A 22,380-nucleotide genomic window follows, 5' to 3' on the forward strand; every position below is an offset into this window, starting at 1 on the left:
ACTCTGATACCTGGACATTTTCATACATCATCCAGCAACTACTAAAAAAATAATTGTAATGTTCAAATTTCAATAAGTAATACTCACAGGATGGAATGTTTGTAAACTGGGAGATTACTGTACTCTAGATAATTCTGTAGGCCACATTTTCCTGGCCTCAATTAGAGATGCAATAAGCAAAAATACAGTATACAGTACATCACTGACACGATATCTGTACAAGGGAAACACAAAAAGTAAAAATTTTTCCTCTAAGAGGGAAATGAGCTACCCATTGTGATACATTCAGTTATAAATTTTTGTAAACAGCAGCATGCAACATCCTTTTCAAAACTATGTAATCACAAGTAGAATGGCAAAAACTGCTAAAGGCAAAATACAAAGTGTACCCTGGAATTCACATAAGGAAGGAATACTTGTTAAACAAAAACAAAGCTATTTTTTCTGTAATGTAACAGGAATGTGTGCTTCTTCCTTTTAAATTGCCAACTGGTGGTTACATTTTAAAGTTGATTACAACTTTACATTGCAATTGCCTGATTTCAGAAGGCACTACTGTCAAACTCTCTGTTTAGCATTAATATGTCCCAATTTTTTTTTTTACTGAAATAAGCTTTTAACAATTGTCTTTGTATCAAGACTGAATACTGATACATTTTATTCTATAATTAAGCGTTGATACATTGCTTTATCAAATGGATAAAGGGATAGTTAAGTGGAAGACAGAGAGTGGTTACCAATACTTTGTCAATACTTATCTGGTCACTGCTCTTCATGAACTAATGTTATTAGTGGAATCTCCCAGGGTTCAGTGCTGGGCCCATTGTTGTTTTCAATATTTATTAATAATATTGATGAAGGTATATAATGTATAAGTTTTCAGATTAAATAAAGGTGGGCAGGATGGTTAATTAGTATTAGTAATGGCCACACGAAAGCCTATAGCTTATGCTGCACCAGCCAAAAAAAAAAAACTAATTAAGAAAAGAAAATTAAATTAAACCTATCATCCTATGTGTTTCCCCTCACCAGATGACCTTTGAATTTCCCCAAACTGTCAGCCTCTACCACCCATGTAGGCAACTTATTCCAGTAATTTATAACTCGCTGGCTAAAATAAAACTTTGTGCAGTCCAATCTAAACATCTCTCCCCGTAATTTGACTTTATGTCCCCTAGTTCTAGCATCATTTATAATCTTGAAAATTTCATCCTCATTCATTTTACTGATGCATCTCAGAGCCTTAAACACCTCAATCAAATGTCCTCTAAGGTGTCTGGTTTCCAAACTCTGCAACCCACATATTCAAAGTCTTTCTTCATAAGGACGCCCTTTTGCCGATCTCACCAGGCAAGTTACCTGTCTTTGCACCCTTTCAAGAAGCTTGATGTCTTTCTTTAGGTGTGGTCTCCATACTTGAACACAGTATTCCAAGGTCTAACTATGGAATACTGTGAAAATTTGTTAGACCACGAATTTTGTGGTCTAACAAAAGCCTTATATAATGGGATTATCACGTCCCTATCTCTACTTGCAAAAGTTTGATAGATCATTGATAGGACCATGGGCCTTCCTTGCAACCTGTTTACAATGCTCAGAAAATTTCATGTCTGACCGTATCGTAACACCCAAGTCCCTTCCCCCCAGTACTGGGTTTAGTTGAATTCCACCAAGTGAATAAGTTATTTTGGGATTATTGTTTCCCAGGTGTAATACATTACACTTTGTTGGATTAAAGCATAGCTGCCATTTTTCTGACCATTCCTGAAGTCTATCTAGGTCTCTCTGAAGAAGCTCGGCTTGACAGTGATCATTAACTACTCTATTAATTTTAACATCATCTGCAAATTTAGACAACACGCCCTCTATTCCTTCATCAATGTCGTTTAAGAAAATTAAAAACAGTGGTTCTCATACTGATCCTTGGGGAACCCCACTTCTTCCATCAACCCAATCTGAGGAATAGCCATTTATCACAACCCTCTGCCTCCTGCCCTGAAGCCATCCCGCTATCCATCTAAGGATTTTCCCAGTGATTCCACCCTGTTCCAGCTAATAAAGTAACCGCTCATGTGGGACTGAGTCAAAAGCTTTGCTGAAATCCAAATAAACAATGTCTAAATTAATCCCTAAATCCAGCTCATGAGTGACCCTTTCAAAATAGCGAACCAGATTTGTTAAACATGATTTTCCCTTTACAAAACCATGCTGAGTATCCTTGAGAATTTCAATTCTATCCAAATGATCCTGAATTCCACCTTTGACCATTGCCTCCATGATTTTCCCTACCACTGAAGTCACACTGACAGGTCGATAATTTCCCACTTCACTCTTAGAACCACCCTTATGTATGGGAGATACGTTGGCATTTTTCTAATCCAACAGAATCTCCCCAGATGCTCGCATAATTAGCCTCAATGGTTCAATGCACTCACTTGTCACCTCCCTTAAGATTATAGGGTATATTCCATTAACTCCAGGAGCCTTACTGGCCTGTAGGCTCGAACGTTTTTTCATTAAATAATCTTGCAAAATTTCAATATCATTAATTAAGTATTTTTCAACTTTGCTCCCACAATTTCCCATTACCACAAAAGGTTTTTTTTCTGTAAATAGCTGTTAGTTCATCTGCAATGGCAGCTGGTGTATTTAATACTATCCCCTTTCCCTTACGTAAAGATCTGATCTGGTTTGTCCTGCTTTTCTTAGCATTTATATATGTGAAGAATTCCTTAGCTCCCCCCCTCTTTGCTCTGTTTGCTAGTGATTTCTCATATACTACCTTTGCTTGTCTGACAAATTTGATAGGATATTATGATGTGGTTACAAAGGAACCGGATGCAAAAAATAACTTTGATATCATCTATTTGGATTTCAGGAAAGCTTTTGACACTGTTGCACATGAAAGACTATTGTACAAATTGGAGCAGAATGGTATTAAGGGTAAGTTGCTACAATGGATAAAAGGATGGTTAAGTGGGAGAAGACAGAGGGTGGTAATCAATGGGTGCTGCTCTTCATGGACTAATGTTATTAGTGGAGTCCCACAGGGTTCGGTGTTGGGTCCACTGTTGTTTTGTATATTTATCAATGATATTGATGAAGGTATATCAGGCTTAATGTCAAAGTTTGCAGATGATACAAAGGTTGGCAGTGTTGTTAATGACAGTAATGGCAGTGTGCTACTGCAACAGGATCTAGATAATTTGGGCAGATGAGCTAAGAAGTGGCAACTGAAGTTTAACCTTGACAAATGCAAAGTACTGCATATGGGTAGAAGTAACCCCAGAGAAACGTACCAACTGTGTGGTACTATACTTAAGGTGGTAGAAAATGAAAAAGACCTGGGAGTAATTGTGCAGGCAGATATGAAGTTTTCTGAGCAATGCAGACAGGCTGCCAGGGCAGGTCATGGGATTTTGTCAGTGATATACAGGAATTTTTCTAGCAGGGAAAAGGAAGTGATTGTCCCTTTGTATACAGCAATGGTCAGGCCATGCCTTGAGTACTGCGTACAGGTCTGGAGGCCACATTTTAGGAAGGATGTAGATTTACTTGAACGTGTACAGAGAAGGGCAACAAAATTGGTGAGGGGAATGAAGGGATCCTCTTACCAAGAGAGGCTTAAGTTCTGCAAATTGCAGTGGCTGGAGACTAGGTACCTGCGCGGTGATCTGATTGAGGTATATAAGGCCTTGAATGGGTTGAGCACGCTGAATTCTGATGGGATCCTTCCACTTGTTCAGATTACGAACCTAAGGGGGCATAAATTCAAATTAAGAAAAGACAGATGTAGAATAGATGTGCGGAAATTTGCCTTTAGCCAGCAGGTGGTTAATTGCTGGAACAAACTTCCATCTGTCGTTGTGGAAGTTGATAGGTTGAATAAATTTAAGGAGGAACAGGACAGGCACTTGGAGGGAATGGTGCGATTTTTTTTTTTTTTTTGGCTGATGCTGCATAAGCTCATACACATGCTTTCTTGCATCTCATGCCGCCACTACTACTACTACCTTTTCTGTGACTCTATTACAAATCATCTTGTAGCTGTTATAGGCTTCAGTACTTTTTATTGCTCTAACTTTTCCATGCCACCTTTTTCTGTTCAAGTAATGAGGCAACTTCTACTGTTCCTCTACTGTCAGCCTTGTTATGTCATCTGATTCATGGGTGATGATGAGGTCTAGGATATTCTTTTCTCTAGTACTTTCCCTGACATGTTGATACAAATAACAGTCATCTAGTTGATTTAAAAATTTTGTTCCCCATGTCAAGTTTCCTTTCCATTTACTCCAATCAATTAGAGGCATTTTTTTTTTTTTTTTTTTTTGGCTGATGCTGCATAAGCTCATACATTTGCTTTCTTGCATCACATGCCACCACTACTACTACTACTAAATTGAAATCACCCATAATAAGACATTGACGCTTACTTGCCCATTCCATTTGCATGTAGAGGCTTTCGTCATAATCTTCACAATCACCTAGTCTGTAGATTACTCCTACTCGCATTATACCTTTGTTTCCAACTATCTCACACCATACAGATTCTATACTAGCATGTGAAATGTCTGAATCCTGGAAGGCTATCGTCACACTCAGGCTGCTTCTGATAAGAAGCATTACCCTACCACCCCCTTCTATCTACCCTATCCTTCCTAAATACATTATAAAAGCCGTACCGAAACTCATCATCCCCTCCGAGTGGCACCACATTTCTGTAAGACCTATTATGTCCGCGTAACTTGTTTTAACCAGCAGTTCGAATTCGCTCATTTTATTGACGACACTTCTAACATTACTATATAAACAATTAAGACTTACTGTTCTTGTATATTTAACAACCCTAACATAACCCTTGAAGTTTTTTAGGCTCTCTTCCCTGGCATTAGCTACCCACTCACTTGAAACATTTCTGCCCCAGAACATCTAGATAATATGTCCAGTTGGGGAAACAGATAAGAACTCTTGAGGTATGTGCAAGAGTTACTTTGCACATACCACAGTAGATCACCTTGATTAATGACAGCAATCAAGGTGATCTACTGCAACAAGATCTAGGAAAATTGGATTTATGGGCTGAGAAATGGAAGTTGAAGTTTAATGTTGAAAAATACAAGGTAGTGCACATGGGTAGTAGTAGTAGTAATCCCAGAGTAACTTATCAACTGTGTAGTACTATACTCAGGGTAGTGGAAAATGAAAAGGACTTGGGGATAATTACCCCCAGGTCCTTTTCATTTTCCAGAGTCAGTTATGAATTTCTCTGAGCAGTGCAGACAGGCCATGGATCGGCTGCATCTTGAGTACTGCATACAGATCTGGAACCTCACTTTAGGAAGTGATGTAGATCTGCTGGAATGAGTGCACAGAAGGGCAACCAGATTGATGAAGGAAACAAAAGGGTACTCTTATCTAGAAAGGCTTCAGTTCTGCAAACTGCAGCATCTGGAGACTAGGCACCTGCGGAAAGATCTGATTGAAGTGTTTAAGTCCTTGAATGGATTGAGTAAGCTAAATGTTAATTGCATTCTTCCTCTTGCTGAGACTACACACGAGGGGGCATAAATTCAAGTTTAGGAAGGAGGGTTGAAGGAGAGATGTGCAAAAGTTTGGTTTCAGCCAGTGGGTGGTTGACTGTTGGAGCAGGCTTCCATCTATTGCTGCAAAAGTGGATGGTTTTAATAAATTCAAGGAAGAACTATACAAATTCTTGGAGGATATGTATGGATAAAGTGTGTGTGTGTGTGTTTGGCTGATGCTATGATGCTATATAATCTTCTTTTCCAACATTTGCCACTACTACAACTATAAACAGAGATCAAAAACGAAGAAAATTTTCATTTATATTCATCATATGAATAAAAATAACTCACCACACATAGCTAAATAAAAATATTGCCCTTCGTAAAAGAGTCCTAGCTAAATAAAAATATTGCCCTTCGTAAAAGAGTCCAGAGTGTCTTTCAGTCACTGTTACCCCACCAAATCATGGAACAAGCGTTCCTACCACAGAACAATTACTGTCAACAGCTACAGTGTCCACAGCAATTACTTCCTCCTCCACCCTCATAAAGAGACACAAAGGAATAGCTGACAATGAAACTTGAACATATAAACTGTTTTACAGTGTGATACTCTGACATCTGGCAGTGGATGGATTATTGTGTGATATGAGGATGGCAGGCATGACATAGCAAAAGCAGACCCACGTCACAAATATAGATAATATAATAAAATTTATTATCTTTATTTCATGAAAATAAAAAAGAAATTTATCTCTTGCTTTTGATGGCAAAAAAAAAAAAAAAAAGATAAATACAAACATATCTGTTCCATAGCTAACACAGAGTTTAAACACATTTGCCAGCAATAAAATGATATGCACTCATCTCTCCTACTTTGAACTGAGAGAGAGAGAGAGAGAGAGAGAGAGAGAGAGAGAGAGAAGAGAGAGTTTCAGACTACAATATGAGTGTTAACATATATTGCTGATACCTGCATTATATCGAGATTGACCTTAATATAATAATACATATTGCAATACGTTGTTTGTTGTACAATGTACTGATATTTGAACAATACACTAACTTTTATTCTAACTTGAATAAATTGAATAGTATTGGACTAGTAAATATAATAACTTGATGTTACTTAGTTAAAAATTAAAATAAAGGGTGGCCAAAAATTAACTTTACAACTTTCATTTCAAATAATTCCTATAATAAAGACAAAACAATAAATATTTTAACATAAATGCTTTATTTGGACTTTGCAATTATTTGTGGAATATAATATCAGCCAAATGGCCGCCTCTTGCTGCCACACAAATGCGAGCTCTTTCAAGGGCATTTCTCATAACATTTACACAAATTTCAGGCGATATTTCAACTATTACTGCTTGAATATTGTTCTTTAGTCATTCAATCGACGTTGGCTTGTTGGCATAGACACATCCTTTAAGGTAACCCCACAGAAAAAAGTCTGCAGCAGTTAAATCTGCCGATCTTGGCGGCCAGTCGATGTCACTGCTTCTGAAGATTAATCGGTGTGGAAACATTCTCTTCAAAATTTTCGATTGTGGCTCGTGCTGTGTGACATGTAGCCCCATCTTGCTGAAACCATGTTTTACAAACTCAGTTCATCCAATTGCTGTGACAGAAAGTTCTCGATCGTGGCACAGTAATGGTCGCCGTTCACAGTTACAGCGTTACCCGCAGCATCTTCGAAGAAATAAGGTCCAAAGCACCTCCTGACCAAATTCCACACCGTCACTATGCGAGGATGTAATGGTCGCTGATGAATCACTTGTGGATTTTCAGTGCCCCATAGCAGCTATTTTGTTTGTTAACCTAACCGCTGAGGTCGAAATGGGCTTCATTGCTCATTATGATTTTCTCATAAAAATTTGGGACTTCGTTAGAGACGAGTAAGATTGAATTACTGTAGTTGCAACGGCGTTCATGGTCTCGAGGCTGAAGTTCTTGATTCAACTGTATCTTATACGGATACATATGCAAAATTCCAATTTGTTGGGAATGTTGCTGTGAGGACTTTGTCGGTTCTTCAGCTACACTTTCATGCATGATTTCAATATTCTCCCCTGAGCGTGCATGTCTAATGTGGCCTGAACTTGGTCTACCTGCCACAGCACCGCTTTCCTCGAAATTAGCCATTAAACGAATAATTGTGGGTCTGGAAGGAGTATTGTTTCTGCCAAGAATTGGATGCAATTTTCTGAGGGTCACCATTATTGATGACTGATTTTCGTAGTATGTTTTAATAATAAGAACGCATTGTTGAATCTTTAAGGCACTCCATAACAAATCTGCCATGTCTACACTGCTCGACGGTCATTTTGGTTTGGTTTGAACCAAACCAAAATGGCGACCGTTATAAGTTGTAAAGTTATTTTTTGGCCACCCTGTATAAATTTACTAAATTGCACAACTAGAATAAATATAAATACGAACAGATGGAATATATACAGTTTTAGTTTGGAGTAAACCATAGTTTGTGCTTGGGCTTATTTAGTCTTTTGGCATACCAAAAACTTAAATATATGTTTTTAATTTGGTTCTATCACTCAAGCTTGGTGAAATTGTAATGTCATGTTATGTTTCTGTTTGGAGCTTATCTTAGTACCTTTAGATTTTGTTGTTCATTACGCATCCTGGAAACTTCAATGAAAATTATAAGCATAAAAATTTCACTTAGGCCTAGTGAAACCATAGAGTAGTGTGTTATATGTCTAGTTCATCTAAATATTTTGGTTTTTTTTAGATCCTAGACAAATTGGAATGTAATTAAATGTCAGTTTAAAAATTTTGGTTAATTTTGCTTTGATCTAATGAATTGAAATTATGTTTTAATGATAATTATTTACTGAACATAACGTAAAGCTAATGAAATATATTTAATATTATAAATTCAGTACTTTTTTCTGTTAGTACTCAGGTCTGGGCAACCTGAGCATGAGGTTTTTGCATTCACTGGCTTAGCACTATCTCCAGTTAATGCTGATTTTTGTGCCTACAAACAACACACACACACACACACACACAGCAATATATGCATAAACTTATACACAAGCATACACATACACTATCAGGCCCCTTTTACAGAGTTTCAGGCCCCTTTTACAGAAACTCTGTAAAAGGGGCCTGATGATCTACGTGGAGATGGATTTATGACTGTGAGTCACCATAGGGTACACATACATGTCCTTCCTGTACGCACTGTGCTCCCTGTATTCAAATTCTGCATCTGTTATTATCTGAGTGACACCATGTCTCTGATAAACCCACAAATGCTGCATTTGATGAGTTCACCAGCATTTCAAATTCATCAAATTTATTTACTATGCTCCCCAAGGCTCCTGTGGGACTAGCACATTCTGCCTTGGGGGTTGCCGCTGAGTTGCCTGATGCACAAATACAAGATGTCATTTTGAGGTGAGTGGCTGAGCATTTGATGAGCCCAAAAGTTTATTCCTTTGAGGGCACCCATCCTGTTCTTCAAGCTTTCATAAACACCCATCAGAATGCTGAGTTGATGCTTAATATCCTCACACTCTTTACAATGAGCATACACATCCCTCTTGACTATATCATGTCCCATTTCAGATAGATTCACAAACATTAAACAAGTAGTATATACTTTTAACACTATCTACACTGAATTTTTAGGATTTTATATGTACTGTATTTTCATTTTGTAAATAAATTATTTTAATTTTTATATTCTGCTGCCTGGTTGGTTGATCTCATAGTGGTATTAAAATTTGTATTTACCAACACTTTTTAGATAAAGTAAATCTCAATATAAAAGAGTTTTAATTATTTATTTCATAATGTGCTCTAATTTCTCTTGCTAAGGACCTTAAATCCAGAAATTTCCAAAATCCAGAGAGCCTCTAGTCACAAGCTTTCTGGATAAGGGGTCCTGTACCATAAATCAATAATGTACATTACATTGTCCATTTTGTAAGAGAGGCAGCGTTGATGACAAGAACTGATCTGGCCATCTATCAGTACTCAGAAATGAACAAAAATTGCTCAGAAACACTACAGTTTTCTAACTAGATAACTTTTGAAATTTCACCCTTATAATATTCAAGTTATGTACAAACTTAGACAACCAGACAAAGCAAAGATAACTGTCAGTGATTTTAGATGTTTTAATAGTGAGGTCTTGATTTCATCTAAGCAGACATGCCAAATTGGTAGAATATATGGCAGAAAAACTCATGTGTTTTAGTTTTATTCAAGACACTGTTACACTAGGAAAAAGCTGTAATGTGGTCTACCATTTCATGTGAGTGGTGCACTTTTTCTTCACCAAGAATACTACAGGGCTTTGCCAGAAACTTAGTAGTTTATTTCAGTAATGAATGGATATTGGTGGCCACAGTAAGAAAGAGCAACAGCACACGTAACGCAGTAATGACAATATTGGCAGACTTTTTTTTTTTTTTGATGACTGTCTTTAACAGCATTTTTGGATTAAAAGTAGCCACTGGCAGAGGACAAAGTGATTCTTGCACTGCTTCTATAGGAATGAGCAGCAGCCTGGACAACAAGGTGCTGGGGATTTCAGGGGCTGCTGGAAGTCATTGCGGAACAACGGCTGTGTTAGGGTAGCTAAGAATAAGAACAGGTGCATGTATACTTACATCTGCACCAATGCTAGGAGTTTAGTAAATAAATTTGATGAATTTGGGGTGCTGGTCAAATCATCAAAGGCAGAAAATGCCAGGGTATCAAAGACGGTGCTGTTGTTGTTGTTGCTATTTTGGTTTTTAGGAGCATTAGCAACTAAGGCAATATTGCTCCATGGATATGCGGTGGTCATTCCCTGACCTTTCCACATCCTCCGTATTTGGTGGTCACAGGCTCGAACCCCGGTCTAATCAAGAAGTATGCTATGCACTGCTGCTCCTGCACACCTGGATACAGAGGCACCTCAAAGATAGTGTCACACAGATATAAGAAATGTAGAATTGGAATATGGGGAGTACAATGTGTACAGGAAGGATAGATAGGACAGGAAGGGAGGAAGGGTTATGCTGTTAGTTAAAAAACACAAAATCTAAGGAAGTGCATCCAGTTAACACAGGTGGACAGTGCAATGTTGAGTCAATTTGGTGTGGCATAAGCACTGGGAATGCAAAATTGAGAGTAGGAGGGTGTTATTGGCATAATGACTCTGTTGAGTACAACGAACAACCGTACAGAGAAATAGTGGGCCAGTAAATCAGATTGTTTTATAATTGAGGGGTTTTAACTTTCCATATATTGACTGAAACTTGTGGTTGGTCACTTGCACACTAGCTTTTTCCAGATTCATTGGATGATTTTTGGAAGACTTTTGTGGATTTACTGGATGATTGTTTTCTACAGCAGAATGTTCGAGAAGCAACCAGAGTGGGTAATACTCTTGATCTGATTATCAGTAGTGATTTTTCATGCATTAAGAATTTGCAGATAAAGGAACCACTAGGTGGCAGTGATCACAGTATGCTGATGTGGGATTTACTCAAAGAGGTAACCACCATCAGGAGTAAAGGGAAGGGTTTTTGCTTTCATAAAGGTGACTACGGTGATCTGAGACAGTTTTTAAATTCTATACAGTGGAACGAACTGATGATGTTACGAACAGCAAATTCTAAATGGGAAGCATTCAAAGAATTAATCCTGGAAGCTACAAGGCTTTTCATATCAACTAAGAAATATTGTTCAAAGTTTAAGCCTAAATGGATGTCAGATGAACTAATGAGACTCATGGCAGAGAAAAAAAATGCATGGGATGCATAAAAATTACCATGTGACACAGAAGCCTGTGGCAGATATAAGCTGGTCTGTAATCAAGTCACAAAGGAGGTTAGGCAGGCAAAGGCAGATTACGAGACATCTTTGGCAAAGGATGCAAAGAACACCACAAAGAGTTCTTTACTTATGTAAACTCTAGAAAGAAGGGAATGAATCAGATTTTTCACTTGATATCAATGGTTTGACTGTTGAGGATCCTGCTCAGGTGCTACATTCACACATGAGGAGTTATTCAGGGAAGAGAATGCAAGAAGGTTATCAAACTCTGGCAGGTAGCTAAATGATTTTGTAATAACTGAGAGCAAAGTGAAGGAAAATTGTTGAAGTCAAACATATGAAAGGCATCTGGGATGGATGGGATTTATCCAGTTATATTAAAGGTGGCAGCAAAGGATGTAAAGCAAACCCTTAGCCATAATTAAGAGAGCTTCCTTGGACTCAGGGGAGATCCCTATGGAACGGAGATGTGCAAATGTGATCCCAATTCACAAAGGAGGATCAAATAGTGACACAAATAATTAGACCTGTTCGTTTAAAATCTGTTTCCGGGGAAATTAATAGAGGCACTGGTTAAAGAAGCAATGCAAGATCATCTAGACAAGACTTCAGTTATAGTTCGGTCACAACATGGGTTTGTTAAAAGGAACTCTTTTGTCTGACCAATTTGATTGGATACTATGATGTGGCCACAAACAAACTGGATGCAAAAAATAATTTTGATATCATATACTTCGATCTCAGGAAGGCTTTTGATACTGTTGCACATGGAAGACTACTGTACAAATGGGAGCAGTGTGGCATTAAGGGCAAGTTGTTACAACAGATAAAAGGATGGTTGAGTGTAAGAAGACAGAGTGGTAATCAATGGTCACTGCTCTTCATCGACTAATGTTATTAGTGTAGTCCCCCAGGGGTCTGTGTTGGGCCCAGTGTTGTTTTCTGTATTTATCAATGATATTGATGAAGGTATATCAGGCTTAATGTCCAAGTTTGCAGACGATATGAAGGTGGGTAGGGTTGTTAATGACAGTTAAGGATGGTAGCTACTGCAAGAGGATCTAGAAAAGTTCAAGAAATGGGCTGAGAGGTGGCAACTGAAGTTTAACATTTTCAAATGTAAAGTACTGCATATGGGAAGCAGTAACCCCATAGTATCAACTGTTTGGTACTACACTTAGGGTGGCAGAGAATAAAAAAGACCTGGGGGTAATTATGAAGTCAGATATGAAGTTTTCTGAGCAGTGTAGACAGTGTGCAAGAGTAGCTCATTGGTTTTGTCAATGATATTTAGAAATTTTTCTAGCAGGGATAATGAGGTGATTATCCCCTTGTATAAGGCAATGGTCAGGCCACACCTTGAGTACTGCATACAGGTCTGGAGACCCCATTTTGGGAAGAATGGTGAATGGAACAAAGAAAGGCTTAAGTTCTGCAAATTGCAGTGCCTGGAAACTAGGCACCTGTGAGGTGATGTGATTCTTCCTTTTGCCCAGATTAGTTGAACGAGACGACATAAATATAAACTGAAGAAAGACCGTTGTAGAATAGTTGCGTGGAAATATGCCTTTAGCCTGCCGGTGGTTGATTGCTGGAACAAACTTCCACCTGTCGTTGTAGAAGTTGACAGTTTTAATAAATTCAAGGCAGAACTAAACAAACATTTGGAGTGAATAGATGGATGAAATGGGAATGTGTTTTTTTTTTGGCTGAGGCTATATAAGCTTGCTTTCTTGCATCATATTCCTCTACTAATGCTAATTTTTAAGAATTTTGGGCTACCAAGGCTCTTAGACTTACCTTTGTGGAACTTTTAGTTTGCAACTGTTAAAAAACCTTTACACAATAAATTCAAGTCCAACAAAATATTATGGTGCATATTTCTAACATAAATCTGGCAACTCATTAAGTTTCCAGAAACATGGTGAAAAAAGAATGAATCTACTACAGAGAGGGAGGAGGTAAGCTAACATGGTAACACAATGTTAGACTATTTTATATTGCATAGCTCTTCAATCTCCCTATGTAAATTGTTATATTCTAATTAATAAATGACAAAAAAATTTACCACTTATATTGAATTACCTCAAATTGACCTAAAAAGTTCAAACTTAATATAACCTTCTATTACAGAAAGCCATATAATATTACCTGCACTACAGCTACCTCTATTACTGGTTCTCCTGCTAAAAGTTCATCCAAAACTTCAAATCTAGACGAATTATATAGAAAGAAACAAAATAATTAAATAACATGTTTATCCTGAATATTTATTTGAAAAAGTACTTTTAAATAAACAGTAATAACTAATTAACTAGGAAACAAATAACATCTGCCTTATGAAACTATTTTGGAGGCATTTTCTAATATGATATTTTACCCCCCCCCCATGTTATTATCAAAACCCACCTCTCTGGATATATCAATTATATCAGTCAAGTAGAAATTTTCTGGTGATATGTTATGTTCTCAGCAATAAATGTGATATTAAAACTTTAAACCAAACCTATCATATAGTTTTTGTATGGATGGTTGGGAAATTCAAAGTTTTCTTAAATCTAAGTAAATTCAACATTCTTCTGAAGGCTTACAGTTGTTTGTTACAATCCTCTTAAGATGTTTTGTATCCTAACAAATTACCCTTATCCAGCATACTGCCATGAAGATTTAAAAGTATTATTCCTGTATATGCATTTTTGTAAAAATAATACTAAATTTATAATTTTAGTACTAACCAGTAACACTTACCAGCATTCATTCTCAAATTTCCTTCAGTAAAGTCAAATTTAAAAAAAATATTTTATAATCAAATTAATGATATGGGTAATAAGTTTATAGTTCATCTTTCAGTAGTTAGCTTATTTAATTAGCAAATTCCCTTCCTAGTGACATGCTTTTTTATTTATCTCTAATTTACACCACCGTCTTCAAATTTTCTGTCAAAAGAATTAGTGAATAGTTAGAGTGGGAAAAATATTGCCTATATTTGGATTTGAGCATGTATTTGTTTGTTATTGCAATATTGCAGATAAGGTTCTTAAGAATTAGTCATCTTTAATCTTGTTATCAGAGGACTTGTAACAAGATTAAAGATCAGTCAGCCTTAATCTTATTTCCAGAGGTTTGTCTAATAACAATGATATAGATAATGTTGTTCTGAAGAATTAGCCACTTTATAATTCCATTACCAGAAGTCTGCCTGGTAATGAGATCATAAAACAGTCAACTCTTTAAAACTGGTTATTTTATAATAACATAAAATGGTTTGAGCACGCTCAATGCTGATGGGATTCTTCTTCTTGCTGAGAATAATCGCCTGAGAGGGCATAAATTCAAATTGAGGAAAGACAGTTGTGGGACAGATGTGCAGAAGTTTGCCTTTAGCCAGCGGGTGGTTGATTGCCGGAACAAACTTCCATCTGTCGTTGTAGAAGTGGATAACTTAAACAGATTCAAGGCAGAACTAGACAAACATCTGGAGTGGGTGGATGAGTGAAATGAGAAGGGTGTGTGTGTGTGCTTTTTTTTTTTTTTTTGGCTGATGCTATATAAGCTTGCTTTCTTGCATCATGTGCCCTTGCTAATGCTAAAAATAATAGCTACAATGATTTTATAATAATACTGTAGATAAGGTTTAATCAACTAATAATCACAATTCAGTTATGATCTGATTATAAGGTAGTTGTAGAGTTCATCATAAGTTTTTGGGAAATTCTCTGGGACCTCCTTAAGTTGGAAGGATGGAATGAGTGGTTGTGGTCTATATGTTTATGATTCATTATTAAATCATTTTCAGGAAGCTCATCTTTGTTCAGATATGGTGTTCGTACCTCAACACAGTACTCAAAGTGTGGTCTCAATTACATTATGCAGTGGAATTATAATTTTACTGTCTCTAGGACTTGTTCAATAAATTATCAGTCCTCCTTGCCACATATTTGCACAGCACAGAAATACCAGGCAGATATATATATATATATCTGCCTGGTATTTTTATCTCCCAAGTGTATGCTTTGCATTCTGCAACAATAAACATAGTTGTCACTTATTTGACTATTCCTGAATAGCCTACCAAAGTCATTCTGAAGGAGCAATGCTTAGACTCCTGGTCATTAACCACTTTCCTAAACTTGACTTAATCAGCAAATTTTGAAATCACACCATATATCTCTTTGCGCTTTAAGAAAATTAGAAATAGAAGTGGTCCGGGAACTGATCAATGAGGGATCAGTGTTTAGGCTGCATACCACTATACACAACCATGGCATTCTAAAGAGTAAACTTCAGTTAAACCCCTTTGCATCCTGCCATGGAATCATACTGCAATCCATCTAAGGGTCTTACGGAACTTGAATATTGTGAGTACAATGTGTACAGGAAGGATAGACAAGAAAAGAAAGGGGGAGAAGGTGTAATGCTTGTAGTTAAGAAGCACAGAATCTAAAGCATTGGACCCAAATGATGTGCGTGGTCAGTGCAATGTTGAGCCGGTTTGGTGTACATAACCACTGGGAAAACTAAAACGAGAATAGGAGACTGCTATAGGCCAAATGACTGTGATGAGTATAATGAATGTCTGCACAGGCAGATAGAGTAGGACAGCAGATCAGAATTTTTTATGTAGGATTTTAACTTTTCAGATATTGCCTGGAACTTGTGGGTTGGTCACTCACAGTAGCAGAAACTTAGTGGATTTCTGTTTTCTATAGTGGCATGTTAGAAAGGTAGAAAGAGATAGCAATATTGTAAATCTGATTATCAGCAGTGACTCATCATGCATTAAGAATATCCAGATCAAGGAACTATTAGGTGGCGGTGATAATAATATATTGATGAAGGATGTACTTAAAGATATAACTATTATCAAAGGTAATGAGAAGGGATTTTACTTTTTTAAAGCAACTACAATGGTTTTAGACAGTTTTTAAATTCTTATCAGTGGCATCAAATGATGATGTTACCAACTGCCTATTTTCTAAATGTGAGGCATTCAAAAAAGTAATCACAGAAACTACTAGGCTTTTCATACCAACTAAGAGAGATACTGTTCATGATTTAGACCTAAATGGATGTCAGACAAACTGATGAGACTAGTGGGAGATAAGAAAAATGTGTGGAATGATTATAAATTAGCAGGGCACATGGAATCCTACAGCAAGTACAAACTAGCAAGGTCAATAAGGGGGTTAGGCAAGCTAATGCAGATTATGGGAAGGCTTTGGCTAAGAATACAAAGAATTCTTTGCTTATGTTAACACTAAAAAGGAAGGGATGAACACATTGGCCCACTAAATGTGAATGGCATAACTGTTGATGATCTTGTTCAGGTTACTGACAAACTAAATAAACATTTTGTATCTACATTCATGCATAAAGAAGTTTTTTAGGGATGGGAACAGCAAAAGTACACCAAGTTATAACTGGGAGCTAAATGATATAACTGAGAAGAAAGTGGAAGAGAAATTGCCAAAGCTAAAAGTAAATAAGACACCTGGGGCTGATGGGATCTATCCAGTTATATTAAAAGAAGCAGCACAAGAGATAAGCAAACCCCTGGCCATAATTATGAGAGTATCCTTGGATTTAGGGGAGTTTCCTATAGATTGGATGTGTATAAATGTCTCCTATTCACAAAAGGCGATCGAAAGGCAATGTGAGCAATTATAGATCTGTAAGCGTGAATTCTATTTCAGGGAAAATAATAGAGTTAATGGTGAAAGAAGTATTACAGGATCATTTTAATTGGAATGGAATTAAAAGTAAATCACAGCACAGGTTTGTTAAGGGGAGGAGTTCCTGTCTGACCAATTACTATGATGCAGTAAAAAAGGAACTAGACACAAATAATTTTGACATCATATATTTAGACTTCAGTAAAGCTTTTGATACTCTTCCACATGAAAGAGTGATGTGTGAATTGGTGCAGCAATGAGGCAGATGGGCTGAGAAATGGCAACTAAGTTTAACAATGACAAATGTAAGGTACTGCATACATGATTAGCAGTAATCCCACATTAATGTACCAACTGTGTGGTACCACACTCAGGGTAGTAGAGAATGAAAAAGATTGGGGGTAATTGTGCAGTCTGCCATGAAATTCTTGAAGAGTGCAGAGGCTGCCAGAACAGCTTGTGGTGTCCTGACAATGATATACTTTGCCAGCAAGGAGAAGGTGATTATTCCATTGTATAAGTTAACAGTTAGGCCATATCTTGAGTACTGCATACAAGTCTGTAAATCTCATTTTAGGAAAGATGAAAATGATGTAGATCCCTTGGAACAGGTACAGAAAAGAACAATCAGATTAGTTAAGAATACTAAAGGGGGATTCTTACCACAAAAGACTTTGGCTCTGCAAATTACAATACTTGGAAACTCAGAAACCTGTGAGTTTCCAAGTATTGTAATTGAAGGCTCCTCACAGGTTTCTGATTGAAGTCTTTAAGGCCTTAAATGGAATGAGTAAACTTAATGATGGTATTCTAACCCAAAGAGTTAGTGTTGATTTTAACTCAAGCAAGTTGGAGTGTTGATTCTTCTCAAGCAACACAAAGTGACAAACTATAAAAGAAGAATAGCTGTAGGATAGAGGATAGATGCATGAAAATTTGTTTCCAACCAAATAGTAACTGAGTTTTGGAAAAAACTACCATCTGATGTTGTGGAAGTGGGTAGTTTGATTAAATTTAAGGAAGAATTAGACGTATTATTATAAGGGATGGACAGATAAGGTGGTTAGGTTTTTTTTTTTTTTTTTTTTGTTGATGCTCTATAAGCTTGCTCCTTGCATTGTTTGCCAGTGCTACTACTGCTAATAGTAATAATAATATTGCTATTATTATTATTATTAAAACATGCATTTCATCTTCTATGCATATTTATTTGACATCTGGTCTACCATTAATGCACACAAAACCCAAACACTGCCATGTTAACTCTTTCTTACTAACATCATTTCAGTTTATGGTTGTCTATGAGCAAATGTTACATATTTTGATTTGTTATTTATTTAATATGTGAAAACTTAAACAATTTTTACACAATAGGTAAGTGTAGAAGTGTATAGGGATATTCTAACTGCCCATACTGTAAACAATGAAAACAAAAAATGGAATTTTTTCTTTTTCGATAAAACTGGTTTCTGACATAGATCCAGACATTGAAAGAAGCTGCAATATTATTCAATAATCAATATTATTCCATGCAAAAGGAATTGGATAATTTGATGAGACATTACAGATTTATTTTATAAAAAAAGCGAAAAACATACATGAGCAATAATATTGCTCATTTATGTTTTATTTCAATAAATTTTTATTGAACAACCTTCGTGTTCTAATATATTATTTAGAAATCACAGCATAATATGCATTGATAAAAATAATGAAGTATCGACAATATAGAGCTTTTATGAAACCTATCCCAGCCTGTTATATGAAAATGCACATGCTGTAGCATGCATTTCCAGTATCTACAGGTGTTTCAAAGCATATGTGCTGTGATAGCAGGATGAGCTATATTATTAAATTTTGACAATGACCGCTACAATCAAATACAGAGGGATGTGGAAATGTCAGGGAATGACCACTGCATTATCCCCAGAGCAATATGGCCTTAGTTGCTAATGCTCCTAAAAACCAAATGACAAACTGCTACAATACCCTGTATTAGGATTACTGACTTAATTCATAATTTCTGAAAATAAATCAAAAATGATAAATTTTTAGTCAGAAATAATTCATCATTTATTATTGTAAACAACATATTTGGTATTCAATGAACCTTTAACTTTTACACTTTGGTAATAGTTAATTTGCATGACTATTATTAATAATAATAATAATAATAATAATATTGTTATTATTACTATGATTAATATATTTTAAAATTAAAAATTATGATATTTTTAAAATTAAGTAATCCTTACACAAAAATTAGATCATTTGGATTAACTGAAGATAAACTGGTTCCTTTGCCAAAAAACTTGTGAATATTGTGCTTGTAAACTTCAAATACTCGCAACTGAAAAGAAATTAAAATAAGAATATTTTATTTTTATATATATGTATTTAAATAATGGCTTAAAAGTTTAACATAAAATAAGAAAATAAATAAATAAATAAATATTAAGCTATCATTAGAGGCAGCAAAATGCACTTCCTCCACATGAAGCCCAGATATATCCGATAATTCAAAATAAAACATAAGCCAGTAGTATGGCAAAAACTATAGAACAAAAATTAACATAAAATAAAATAAACCAATGGGGGGGGGGGGGGAAGTAAAGGTATTAAGACAAACAGTAGCCGATAGTCCCCTATATAATTTAGCACTTTATATCCAATTAATAAAACCGATATAAAATTTAAAATAATGCCAATTATAATATAATTTAGCGGTACCCTCCTCGAAGGTACCAGTTCCGACAAATGTGAAATATCACCAAAAAAGGGGTTAAAAGAACTACTAAGAGAAAAACAAAATATCAAAATAATAGATTGACCATTATGCCCCATATCGACAGAGGACCACGAGGCCAATAATGGTCATGGAATTGCTGCATTTCAATCACTATACAAATCATCGCAAAGGCGAAAAGATTGAAGAACCAAACCACCCATTCCTCCTCCTCCGATCAATCCACAAATGCAGAGGATTTGCAAGGCGGTGGTCCTTATGAAGCGAGAAATAATTTATAGAACAGACAGCACTCTAGAGCAGAACCACACCACTGACATAATGTAAGCTTAGCTAGCTTATATAAAAGAAAAGAAAATATCGGCTACTGTTTATGTCTTATTACCCTGTTGGTTTATTTTATTTTACGTTACTTTTATGTTAATTTTCGCTCTACAATTTTGTCATAAAAAAAGGAACTAGACACAAATAATACTGGCTTATGTTTTATTTTATTTTGGTTTTATTTTGAATTATCGGATATATATATATATAGTATTAAAATTATAAGTTCTATAAGCAAACTAAGCAGATGAGAAAAAATAGAAATTTTTGAAACGTATCGTATGTCAAATGCTCCAAAATGCGGAGGGCAGCAGTAAAGGAAGCAAAAGAATATATAAATGTGTAGTAAGAAACATTATTACAGAGTGTGCAAAGATGGACATGAGAAGTACGCATAGTGCCTGAACTAAAAGGGTGTAAAGGATAGCAGAAAAATGAAATGAAGTAGTAATGAAAAAGGTGAAAGAATGTTAAAATCCTAGTACGATTATGAATTAAGATTTTTACATCACAAATTGGCAATCCAATATTTCTTATAAAATAGACAAAAATACTATTTGTTTACAAGCTATTAGATTAGCCAACATTTGCAGTAATCATATCCTTTTCAGCAAAGCAATACAAGGTTTTTATAATAAGCTTTTAAATAATAATATACCTCCCCTTTTCATCAAATACTGTTTCAATATAGTTGCACTTCCAATTAAAAACAAATTAAATTATGATTTTCTTGGCACTTGTCTGTGCTAAAGGTATTGTACAGTTGTATATAATTTGGTGGGATTTCATGATTTCCGATTTAAGTTTCTTTTTTGGAAGGATTTTCCTGTTGCTTTACTCACTGTTTTTTTTTTTTTTTTTTTTTTTTCCAGTGTTTGGTATAGGCCTTTTGTTCCTGGATTTTTTTCAGTTTTATCTCTTGATAACTACTTTGTTACTCTGACATCCGGCAGTGATATATTTTTTTTAATTTTTTTACCGTCTGCTTTTGTAACCTGGCCCTTTATGATGTGAAATTTCATCTATAAGATTCAACTTCATTACCTTTGAGTTATAAATTTTGCTTTCGGTAGATGTCAGACTACGGCATTTCTTGCTTCTTTGGATTCAACAAGGTTTGTTTCCTTTGATGGATGTACAGTTACTTTCTTCAATAGTTTCACTCAGCCTTAGATGTACCCCTAAAAATGAATGCTTTTCTTTCATTCAACAGATGCAAGCCAATATGGTAGCATTGAATCTTGATTACTAGACCTTGTTCTCTGACCAGGAGAAAATTTTTGTTCTTACTTCATTGGATCTACCAGGTTTATTTCATTGGTCTTTTTACCTATGTTTTAGTGGATGTTCATCTCCTGTTCACTGTGGATCTAAATAATCCCAGTTTAATTTTTCCTTTTTTGTCTGACATATTCCTTCGTCAATAGATTAAAATTACTTGTTCATTCTGCCAGATTTCAATGGTTTTATTTTGGCCTTTACACCATCTTTCTTGATTAATTGACATTGGGACTTGTTTTGTTGACCTTGTTCTCTGATCATCAGGAATTTTGTTCTTGCTTCATTGGATACACCATGTTTATTTCATTGGTTTTTTAACCTATGTTTCACTGGATGTGCATCTCTTGTTCACTGTGGATCTAAATAATCCTGTTTTTATTTTTTCCTTTTTTGTCTGATATATTCCGCCGTCAATAGATTAATATTACTTATTCATTCTGCCAGATTTCAGCCATTTTATTTAGGCCTTTATACCATTTTACTCTAGTACAATTTTCCCCCACCCTGGTATCGACGATAGAGGTCATCTCTGTTGTTTGCATTTTTAAAACTTTCTAGTAAGTCCGTGTCATTACTATATAAAATACTTTGAATCTGTTATTGTTTCGCTTTATGTCGGGGTTGCATGTTTACCCTCGGTCGTTTATTTTTATGCCTTATCTCACCTTCGCTTTGCTTTGCTTTATTACTCCAGGTAACGTTTTACTTTTGGTTTCAGTTTGCCTTTCTTCTCTACAAGCTTATATTAACACCCATTTTTACTAACTCTTACAAATACCAAAACCCTTTCTTTAAAGTTGGGCCTTACACACCCAGTAAGTTCAGTAATTTTAATTACTTTTTCTACACTTTTTTTTTTTTTTTTTGCTTTCTTTACTATCTTCTTCTCGTTCGTAAAACTATTAGTGTAATACGAGGGTGATACGAATGCTCCTACTATCCTTCATCCTATCACTATTTTTGTTTTCGTTTAACCACTCTTTCTCCCCTTCCCCATTCTCAATAATTTTTTACCTCACCCTATACCATT

At 35.8% G+C, this 22,380-nt stretch overlaps 1 protein-coding gene across 1 annotated transcript in view; it reads right to left on the reverse strand.

Moving 5' to 3' along the window:
* LOC150088923 (ubiquitin carboxyl-terminal hydrolase 19-like) overlaps nucleotides 1-22,380 on the reverse strand; it is a 337,177-nt gene that overhangs the window by 130,077 nt on the left and 184,720 nt on the right. The window contains 2 exon segments of the mRNA XM_090370360.1: nucleotides 13,479-13,539; nucleotides 19,255-19,349. Of these exon segments, the coding sequence (XP_090226486.1) occupies nucleotides 13,479-13,539; nucleotides 19,255-19,349 (156 nt within the window).

This window comes from Mastigoproctus giganteus, chromosome 3 (genome assembly GCF_048544385.1).
Source record: "Mastigoproctus giganteus isolate SK-2022 chromosome 3, ASM4854438v1, whole genome shotgun sequence".
In the NCBI taxonomy this organism is placed as follows: Eukaryota; Metazoa; Arthropoda; class Arachnida; order Uropygi; family Thelyphonidae; genus Mastigoproctus; species Mastigoproctus giganteus.